This window comes from Ursus americanus, chromosome 11 (assembly GCF_024610735.1).
Source record: "Ursus americanus isolate L20-20 chromosome 11, mUrsAme1.1.p, whole genome shotgun sequence".
In the NCBI taxonomy this organism is placed as follows: Eukaryota; Metazoa; Chordata; class Mammalia; order Carnivora; family Ursidae; genus Ursus; species Ursus americanus.
Window position 1 is genome coordinate 41,476,992 of NC_142137.1, and position 11,363 is coordinate 41,488,354.

The following is an 11,363-nucleotide window of genomic DNA, read 5'->3' on the forward strand; positions in this document are numbered from 1 at the left end:
CGCGGGACACGCCCTAATTCTCCGAGGCCCACACCGCCCCTCCCCCACCGGGTTCCCCCCACCCTTCTCACCTTGAGAGTCTCGTTCTCCTCTCGCAGCTTCTCCATCTCCTCCTGCATTTCTTCTTGCTCCTGGAGCTGCTGCGGGTGCGGCTGCGACGAAGGAGGCGCTGCCGCCTGCATGCCCCCTCCACTCGCGCTGCCCTCGGCGCTCTGCTGGGGGCCCTCCGCTGCCGCCGCCATTGGGGAGACGGAAGGGACTGCAAGAGGCTCGCAAATGGCAGGGGCGCCAGCGACTGGGGAGCTGCGACTGCTGCTGCCGCCGTTCTTAGTGTGCATCTGAGCCGCGGCTGCTGCCGCTGCCGCCCGCTCTTTCTTGAGGTGGAACTGGATGAGCTCAGACTGCAGACATCCTTCCTTCCAGTAGCTCCCTCCGCCACCGCTGCCGCCCCCCACAACACCGCTTCCGGAGTTTCTGCTGCCTGGGCCTGGGGTTTTGCCCGCAGAGGAGGATGGTGAAGGGGAGGCCCCCTCCCCGCCGCTGCCGCCCCTCTGCTGAGTGCGTACGCCTTTCCCTCGCCAGCCCCTGGGCGGCGGCGGCGGCTGCGGAGCGCCCCCCTCCCTTTCCCCGGAGCCGCCGCCGGCTCCTCCTCCTTCCCCACCCCCTCCTCCTCCTTCCCCGAGCGGAGGGGGTTCCCCGAGTTTGGCGGACACTGGCTCTAGCTCCCGGGATGGCTCCTCCGACGGGCCAGGCCTCCTGCCGCCCACTGGGGCCAGGGTCGCCGCGGGGGCCGCTTCAGCACCAGCCGCGAGATGGACAGCTCCCGGAGCGGCCCCTTTGGGCGCCAGGGGCGCAGCCTTCTCCGCCCCGCCTCCGCCTCCTCGGGTGCCGGTCGGAGGCACTGAGCGGCTCCCGGTCTTGTTGCCCTGCTGCTGCTGCTGCTGCAGCTGCTGCTGTCGAACAGAATTGAGTTTAGTGCCGGCCCCCACGGGGGACCGGGTGGTCGCTGTTGTCTGTCGGACCGAATTGTCCCTTAGTCTGGCAGGTGACTGGGCACGCTGCTGTTTTCTGCTGCTGCCCTCTGGGTGCAGTCGAGCCTCAGTGGCAGAGGTGGCCGCAGAAGCTGTGGCTGTGGCAGGGGCAGCGCCCCCCATCGGTGGCTGACTCATGGCGATCTAGGAAGAATCTACCAGATGAAATTTAGAATGGTCCATCACCAGATCATTCCCCTCCCTCCTCAAATCCACCAACCTTCCTTTCTAATCTGGGATAGAAACAAAAGAAAGGAAGTACACAACATGTCTGTATTGTTACAGAGCGAAGGGTGATTTCCCCATAAAAGAGAAGCCCTAGAAAATGAGATTTGGAAAGCACTTAAAATAGAAGCCTCGAATTTAGGAATAGGATGCAGAATAGTCGATTTTCATTTTGCCCAGGGAGGCACCATCTCCTTCTCATTCCATCTCAGTAAAATGATGATGATCTGAAATCAGCTGAACCTAACATTCTCACGGTAGCCAGTTCTGGCAATGGTAAGATATGGGTCAGGAAGGAATTGATGAGAAGGGAGATAAAAAAAAAAAATGAGGGGATAAAGTCAGGAAGAAGCTTCAGAAGGAAAAGGAGATGTCCACATGCTAGAGTTGAATACCCTACGTTTTCAACTTCGGTTTTCCTCCTTATTCAATCCGCATGTTAAAGCCTACTTTAGTAGAGAACGTTTTATTTAATTACTATTCTCATTTAGAGGAAAGAGGTTATGATGTAGGTTCCTGGAGGAAATTTGCTGTGGATACATGGTACTTTTCTCAGACAGCTCTAACTTTTATTGTTGTTCTTTGTTAGAGAAATGCACCCATTTTCCTTTAGAACTAAAAATAAATGTAATGAATGACTTTAAATCAACTTCAGTTTCAAGAAAGTAATGGCATTCAGAACCATCTATATGCTCTAGTTATTAGTAACCCTAAAAGTATTCTTCTTTAAGCTTTGGTAAATCATTTTAAAAATACTTTTGGGAAAGTTTATTGGTGGCTCTGCACAAATTCTTAAATTACAGGTGATGACTCTATGTTTATCAGAATTTTATTGTTCTTGTGAGTCATTTTAGTTTTAAGTGTAATTGCTGGATAGAAAATATTTTCATTCTTAAACATCTTATATCATAGGTAAAGTTTATATCATAGGTAAAGTTGTACTTTTAAAGTGCCTGGTTCCTCCTATGGAGCCAAATTCTGAGACAGAATGACCCTGCACCTGAGAACCTGGTGCATCCTCACTTATGGTGGCAAGATAAACCTCCATTGTGTATTTTTTCCAAGATAAATCCATCACTAGCTTTTAAAATCTGAAAATAGCAAGCCGTTGCCTCCTGGGCTCTTCTCCCTAGTGATCCAGCTACTTGGTCAGCTGTCAGTTTGGTGCTTTTTCCTTAGACCTATCATCTCTCTTTAAAGCACTGAAAGGGTATGACTAGGCAGAAAGTTCTGTTTTAACAAAAACCATCCTATTAGGAGAGGAGATGCTTGCCAGTTATTTTACTAGCATTATTCCTGTTATTGTCCATTTTAAGTATCATAACTTAGTGAAAGTGCAGCAATTCCTCATTTTATGAAGAAGTATTACTGGGAGTTTCCTTCTGTACCTGCCTTTCTCTTTTTGGGATCTCCTTCCAACTGCTATTATTTGAAAAATAATAGCAAACAAAGAAGACACTAAGGGGGAAAAAGTTATCCATCAAATTATTTTCTACATGTTCTCCAGAGCCACATGCACCTAGAATGTCTGGCCTAGTTCAACAGCATGGGTCAGTCACACTAATGTGGACCTCTTAAACAAGCTATATTGCCAGTGCAACCTTATTTTTGTTTTGAATTAGGCATAATCACTCAGGAGCTGAGACACCTGACACCTGACAACGTTTAAATTCTGCCCCCAGACTGCTCTAACCCAGGAGAAAGCTCAGGTTCCAGGAACTCGGCTCCCACAATCAAAGGTACCATGCTGTCACGTGATTCTCACCAAGTGACAAGATGCTGTGCCTCTTCAAGGCTTCCCCTGTGGAAATCGCCAACCAAGCAACCCCGGATGGGCACAAACCAACAAATTTAATCTCCAATTTTATCTGCCCACTGACCCACCCCATCTCTCATCCCCTTTAGAAATCCAGAACTGCTCACTTCTCTGCAGACGCGATGTTTCGAAGTTGATGCAAATCAACGGCGCTTTCCTTCTGATCCCCCGGCGACCTCGGGCTTTATTTTTATGTCTTTTAAAGACAAGGAAAGTTTAACTTCGTAGTATTATATGCGACTTTTTGGCTGAGCACGACTTTGGGCCCTCTCGCCCCAGTTCCACACCCACTGGATTTCTCCAAACAATGGCGATAACGTGCAGGCTCGGCGGCCCTCAGAGCCGATTACTTCCCGCGGTCGGCGACTCGTCTGGAGCTGCGGCTCGGAGCAGGCGAACACGCGAGGTACCAAGCGGTGCCAGACGCTCCTCAGGAAGTGCACTGATATTCATGAGCTGACCTCACCGGACTGGGCAGGGGAGAGGGCGGGATTGCAAAGGAGGATAGGGTAGAAGTAACCAAAGAGAGGCTACTTTCAAGAGGAAAGAGAAGGCGGGGACGGGCCGGGGGCTGGGGGTGATAGGGTAGGTGGCAAGAAGACAAAAAGGCCTGAGCCACACCCGAGATGGAAGATCGTAGCCGCACTCAAAGTCCGCGCTGCGCTCCCGTGTCCTGTACTTGGCAGAGGATTCCAAAACCGCTCGAAATCGGATGCACTGGTTTTCTGCAAAGCTTTGTCCTGGACGGATCAATCTCCATCAATTATTTACTTGAGCTCTTTTCTCTGGGAGGCGTATTCGAACAGCCTTCCGGGTGTGACTGACGTCTCCTGATGCAGCTGCGAGGAGCCGGCGGGCGGCTGCTGGGAGTTCTCTTTGTTCGCTCACTTTAATTCTCGTAGAGCTCTCCACGCGGTGCACCCTCCCCACCCCCAGCCCGGGCGGAGTCATCAGACGTCGCTTCCCCGAGTAGATAATGGTTGCCAGACCCACCGTCCCACAGACAAAGGGCTCTTCTGATGCCACCACCAATTTAGTGCAAATCGAGTAAATATCTGTTTACAGAGATCGTTTACAGCCGGGGTTGCCCTCGGTATATATTCTTCCCTTTATTAAGTTCTCGTTTCTCCTGTGAATACAAGAAGCAATTATTAGAATCCATAATCTTTATAGTAGGGCACATGGTTAACAGCAATCATCGAATGTTTTTATAAAACAGGAGATTAAAGGACATTCGGGGAGGAAAGGAGGGAATTCAGAATATATGTCTTTACAATGTACACTAATCCGTACTGTTCCACAATAATATTTTAAAAATCAGACTGGAAAATTTTTTTCCTTCCAGTCTTTTTTTTTTGGGGGGGGGAGGGGTGGTATGAAGGTCTCTGTCGTACCTCAAAGAATTCCTTGGTGAACCTGAAGATGAGAATAAAAGTAAACACTACTTTAGAAAGGGTATTTTATGTTTTAATTTTTTCTCATATTAATATGTGGTTTTGTAAGTAAAAGGAGGTCAATATATTATTTTTATGCTAACATGAATTTTAGTGTAAGATTTTACTTTCTGAGTGTAAGATCTTGCATTAAAAATGAAATAATAATTTAAGAGTAGTTTGCATACAAGCAACATAATTACAACAAAATAAAAAGATGTTAAAGCCCTGGTGATTAGTAGCTCCAGCGATCTATAAGACAAAAACATTCCTGTATTCATCTGCTGTAGAATACATAAGTGCCTCTTTTATGCCCGGCACTGTCCAAGGTGCTAAGGACGCAAAGATAAATACTTCCTGTCTGGGAGGCTCAAGCATATTGAAGGGAATTGGGATAATTTCCATATAATCCTTTGCATACTTTTTAAAAGTAGAAATGTGGTGTCTGTGACATCTATAATGAATAGCTCAGACCTCAACTAGGCTACAAAAATAAAGGGGAAAAAAGCAAAATAAAATATAATCACAACTTCTTTGGAATTATATTAGACAACTTGTCATTATGTACCCAAACTTGACTTGTAATTTCCTTAAGAAATACCAAGATCCACAGGTCTCATTTAACCAAAGTGGATAAATTGGATAAAAATACTTTTTTTCAGATTAATCTTTACAAATAAAATAATGATATTGTAAACATAGTCTATGGACATAAAATGTACCTGGTCCTTTTTCTCTGAGAACTTGTACTCTGTTTAGTCATCTATATTTCAGTTTTTTCCCTAAGGTAGTATTATTTATTTCAATGTAATTAATAACTTTAAAGTCTAATAAAAACCAAGAATTTATTATCATGCATGCTTAAATCAAGTAGTCACTGTGCTTAAATATGTCATTTCATAATTTAGTATTATGCAGTTTCAATGTTGAAGACTACTAATAAAGAATAAGAATAAGCAATATTAAGGTGCTTCTCTACTCATGTAAATATGCCATAAGAACTTTTGAACTTGAAAATCATTCTTTTATTTGCTAGTTAGAATTTTATTTACTCAATTAAGCAAACCCCAAAGATGATTTTTCAAAGATTTTGTCAGAATTTAGAAAGGCTTCAGTATTATTTTTACTGTGTTTCAGAAGTGGACAGGCCAACTGACCTTTTAATTCTGTAATAACGAATCATCGCTCTGAGGACAGTATCATGTGCATCTTCAAACAAGGGAAGAAGGCTAAAGTCTCATTTTCAAAGTCCTTAAATACATAGCTTAAAATATCTACCCTTTGATTCTCAAGACTTTAACTATATAAAGGTATCTTTATATAGCTTTACAGTTTGCAAGACCCTTTCACTTTGTATGCTTAAAATACTGTGAAGTAGATACTCTTTTCTCCACTTAAAACATGGAGTAACTCAGTTTGAGATGGTAAGTGACTTATTTAAATTAAATTTCACAATCAAAACTTGAACTTGGGTCCTCTCTTTTATCAAGTCTGCTTTTTATATTCTTCCCACATGCCTATTTTTCATACCAGGACTTAAAAAAAAAATCAACGCTGATTTTGTACCTGTATCCTAGTCTGATCTTTTCACATAGGTACAAGACCGTCTACATTTGGAGGTAAAACTATCAACTCAAACTCCATGTGAAATTTCTCTCTCTCATCCAGCTGATATCAAGTTTTATTTTATTTTCCTTTTAGTGAAGAAAAAAAAACTATATATCCATTTTTTAAATGAGGTCATCATTTGATACATCTTCTCACTAAACATTTGTTTCTTTATTGCTTAATCTTTTTCCTTCTCATCTGTATCCATTTTTCCTTTCAAAATATTTCTTAGACTTGTCTTTTTTATTTTTGGTGTAATCAATACCAAAATCCAGAACGTAATTCTGTTTAGACTATTGCAAATTCCTCCTATATTAAATAGATTCTTCCTGCCAAATCCATACTGCTTAATGCTGCCACTTTACACCCTTATTAAGCAAAAATTTCCTCATGTCACTCTGCTGACAATCACTGCATCATGTTCAAACTCTTCTTCCTAGACTTCAAAGAATTGCACGGTTCTCATCCTATACCAAAATGTACTTTCTAATACTTCACCACACATACTCCCTTCCTACTTGTACTTATTGTTTCTTTGCCCCTTAAGCATGTAGAGCTCATTCTGCTTGTGTACTATTTTTCTTGCTATTTTCCATACTTAGCATGTCTGTCTTCCTCTCCTGTTCAAAAGCTACCCTTACTGGGGCTCCTGGGTGGCTCAGTTGGTTGAGTGTCTGCCTTCTGCTCAGGTCATGATCCCAGGGTCCTGGGATCAAGTCCCAGAATGAGCTCCCTGCTCAGTAAGGAGTCTTATTATCCTTCCCTCTCCCCCTCCCTCCCTCTCCCTCCCTCCCTCCTCCCCTTCCCCCTTCCCCTGTCTCTCCTTCCTCACCCTCTCCCTATCTCCTCCCACTCCCTCTCCCCCCCATGCCCTCCCTCTCAATCTCTCTCAAATAAATAAATTAAAAACAAAAAAAGCTACCCTTAAGGCTCATCTTAAGTTTCAAATTCTTCTGTCATGTGAACTTAGGCAGGTTATTTAAATTTTCTGAGCCTCTGTATTTTTCCACTCATTCATTCATTTATCTATATATTTAACGTATATTGTTGAGTTTATGTGATGATTATTATAAAATGGTGAAAGTAATTCTTATCACAGTGCATTCTTATCACATGTGCCAATCGTGACAAATTAAAAGTGATAATTACTATGCTCCTGACACTGTAAGCTACCAATGAATGTTAACTATTATTCTTATTTTTCATATTATAGGAATATTATTACATTAGTTTACACCTTATTCTCCCATTCTTGAGTTTCTATAGAACTAATAAATAATATCACACTGTTAGAAATACTTGATTAATCTTGGATTATTTTATAATTGTCCATCCAAGCTTATGTAATACTATATGTTAACTATACTTCAATTAAAAATTAATTGTAAATATGATAAATATTTTCAAATAATACAATTGTATCTCTCATTGCCTCTAACAGGTAGTTAATCAGCATAGAGGCTGGATTTTTATTGGTAGACTTCAAGTGACAGAGAAAACCTGACACTTTCAGATCCATCCTCTGTTTTTAGAGAGTAATTTAACTTGGAAATGTGCCATTGTCTTGACCTTTACTGACATGTATGCAGTCACAAGCCACATTTGTTCCCTGGATTACATTTTAGATAATGATTTATGAATCATAGGCTCCTTGGGTTGTAAACATCATGATTCATCTTTTTATGTCTGTGCAGACTACCCAAGCCATATTATATATTGTCTTTTGCCTAATTTCTATTCTATAAATTCTCAAAGTAAATGTACATATGTTGTAACAACACTGTGACCAAAAACTAGTAGTTAATTCATATATTGGATTCAGGCTGCTTTATGAATGGCAGAAATTGCTACTGTACTATGAATGCTTTAGTTACTCATGCATTCGCTGCTGTATAAGTTTGCAGTTAGGTATTACATAGTCAAAATTCTGTTGCATTACTTCTACAAATACTCATGAATATTCACCCTTGGTAATTCAAGCCAATGTCTAGGCACCCACCATAGCCAAAATTCTGTCAGACATTAGATTTCAATTTAGTCCCATTTTCAATCTTAGTCTTAGTGGAAATTTTTTAACAAGTCTGCAAGTTATTATGTAAATGTTATATATATTTAAGATTACCATTAAATTTCCCCTAATATCAAAATTGTTGATTATTTTTGGCAGTGTTTTAATAACCCTTTATCTCACCTCTAAATCCTCCTTCATCAATAATTAAACTGACCTAATATAAGTATAGTAGGCTAATTCTCATTATGGCAGACCAACAAGAATGGCATCCTAAGTTACCATGTACTTCACTAGTAAATTTTAGCACAAGTTTTAAATTTCTACCTCCTACCTTCCCAAAAATGTGTCTAAGCGTCCTCCTCTGCATAGACATAATCAAGCAAAGATTCTACTAATGGTAAATGGGTCTGCTTGTTTTTATATTATATGCCTGAGTATGTGTTAAATAGGCTGCAAAGGTAATATTTAATATTTAGCTGATCCAGTTATAGAAAAATAAGCAAAATGCCACCTATATTTTATATTCTAGTATTCTGTTTTCTTGTTGTTCTTGAATATCGGTGAGGTTTTTATTCAATGTCTAGTCACTGAAGTTTTGGATACTATAATTTGCTACACAAAGATCAGGGTACTCTTTTTTTTTCTTTGAAGATTTTATTTATTTATTTGAGAGAGAGAGAGCAGCGAGGGGCAGAGAGAAAAAATCTGAGCAGACTCTGCACTCAGCGATACAGGGCTCCATCCCCAACACTGAGATCATGACCTGAATAGAAACTAAGAGGTGGGTTCTCAACCCACTGAGCCACCCAGGTGCCCCCGGGGTGCTCTTTTATCTGATGGTCCTAGATTACTTTGACTTGATTTATTCTTTTTTTTTTTAAAGATTTTATTTATTTATTTGACAGAGATAGAGACAGCCAGCGAGAGAGGGAACACAAGCAGGGGGAGTGGGAGAGGAAGAAGCAGGCTCCTAGCAGAGGAGCCTGATGTGGGGCTCGATCCCATAACATAGGGATCACGCCCTGAGCCGAAGGCAGATGCTTAACCGTTGTGCCACCCAGGAGCCCCGACTTGATTTATTCTTCACTCAATGATATTTATTGTATGTGAATGTTCACTCGGACATACTCAATTTAAGATAATTTGAAGAGGGCTTATTTACAATGGGACTATTTATGAGATGTGGGTTGGATATAGGACAAACCACAATGGATACTTCAATAACTTGGGGTCAAATACCAGGGAGGAGCTATCAGCACACTTCGTTAAAAAAAAAAAATGACACCATTGGTGTCATTAAATAGTATTAAAAAGATGAGGGGACAGAGTGGTCATTGGAACCCAGAAAAATAAATCTATGTAGAGCATGCCACTTGAGAACAGTGATTTTCTATTGGCTGACATAATCAGCTCAAGATGACCTCACTGTCCTGCCTGCTTCTGGTCTCCTGCTGGGGCTTTCCATTGGTTGATCCAATTAAATCCAGAAGCCTATGGAGGTATTTGATGTGATCCACTCAGGCCAACCTCCTGGTTGGAGAACAAATTTGAAGACGTCAAATATGAGATATTCAGCACAGAGTGAAGTACGTGAGACAGAGAAAGACACATACCATATAATGTCATTTGTATATGGAATCTAAAAAACAAACAAACAAAACAGAAATTGAGTCAAAAATATAGAGAATGAACTGGTGGTTGCCAGAGGACAGGGGTGGGGGAATTGGAAAAATAGGTGAAGGGATTAAGAGGTACAAACTTCTAGTTGCAAAATAAATAAGCCACAGCGATGAAAAGTACAGCATTGGGCATATAGTCAATGATCTTGTAATAATTTTGTATGGTAACAGATGGTAACTACACTTATCATGGGGAGCCTTACGTCATGTACATAATAGTTGGATCAATATGTTGTACACATGAAATGAATCTAATGTTATATGTCAACTATACCTCAATTAAAATAAAAAAGATATTTATCACAATAAGCAACAGTATGATCAATAACTCAAAGACTTTAAAATTACTATGTTTCTCACAAACTCATGTTTTTCATGTATGATAGGGATCTTAAAATTTCTACTTTCAGAAAAAGCATACGTTTTGAGGTATTTCTTTTAATACTGATAATGAATTTTCTCTATGGGCATTTTCATTGGATTGCATATTAATCAGTTGAAGGGTTTATCATTTTTATGATAGGAATTTTATCTCTACGTTAACGTGGTACATCTTTTTATTCAGTTAGATTGTCTTTCTGAACCTGAATGCATATTTTTTGTTTTCCCAAAGAGCTTATACATCCTTTGTTAGATTGGTTCCTCAGTATTTGATATTTTTATGTTGTTGTTAAAAGTGTCTTCTTTTTAAGCACTTTTTAAAAGTTTTTATTTAAATTCCAGTTAGTTAACATACATTGTAGTATTAGTTGCAGGTGTACAATATGGTGATTCATTTCCATATGTAACCCGTAACCTGGTGCTAATCACAGCAAGTGCTCCTTAATCCCCATCACCTATTTAACCCATCCCTCTACCCCCTTCCCTTCTGGTAACCATCAGTTTATTCTCTATAGTTAAGGGTCTGTTTCCTGGTTTGCCTCTCTCTCTCTTTAGCTTTGCTCACTTGTTTTGTTTCTTAAATTCCACATATGAGTGAAATCACATGGTATTTGTCTCTCTGACTGAATTATTTCACTTAGCATAATACTCTCTAGTTCCATCCGTAAGCACAGTTTTAAAACTGTGTTGTTAATGTATAGAATGGCCATGGACTTGTGTATAATGACCTTATATGTATGCACACATATTTCTGTGTTCTATTGCTTCCATTTTTTTTGTAGAATCATTCTGTAAGTAGATAATTATATCATGTAAAAATAATGATGTTAATTTTCTTCTTTCCAATTCTTTTGCCTTAAATTTATTTTTCTCATATTATGATACTGGCTAGGACTTTGGTACAATATTAAATAGAAATAGTGATAATGGAATATTGCTAAATTAAGAATAAATGAGAACATTCTCATCTTGATATAGAGTATCCACAAAAATTATCTATAGCAAACAGCATGCTTGATGATTTATTAAAAACGTTTCATTTGGGAAATTAGAACAAAGACACAAAAGACTACTATCACTATTTATTTTCAATATTGTGCTGGAGATGCTACAGTAAAACAGTAAAAGAAAAATTTAGTTTAAGAATTACAATGGAAGGGTGCCTGGTGGCTCAGTTGA

General features: G+C 40.3%; 1 protein-coding gene across 2 annotated transcripts in view; it reads right to left on the reverse strand.

Moving 5' to 3' along the window:
• The window catches only part of MTCL3 (MTCL family member 3), a 55,283-nt gene extending 54,114 nt beyond the window's left edge, over positions 1–1,169 (reverse strand). For both annotated transcript variants that reach the window (XM_087865473.1, XM_045805586.2), the window contains exon 1: positions 72–1,169. In XM_087865473.1, coding sequence (XP_087721599.1) covers positions 72–1,169 — 1,098 coding nt within the window. The remainder of the gene's footprint in view (positions 1–71) is intronic.
• Positions 1,170–11,363: the final 10,194 nt, after the last annotated feature.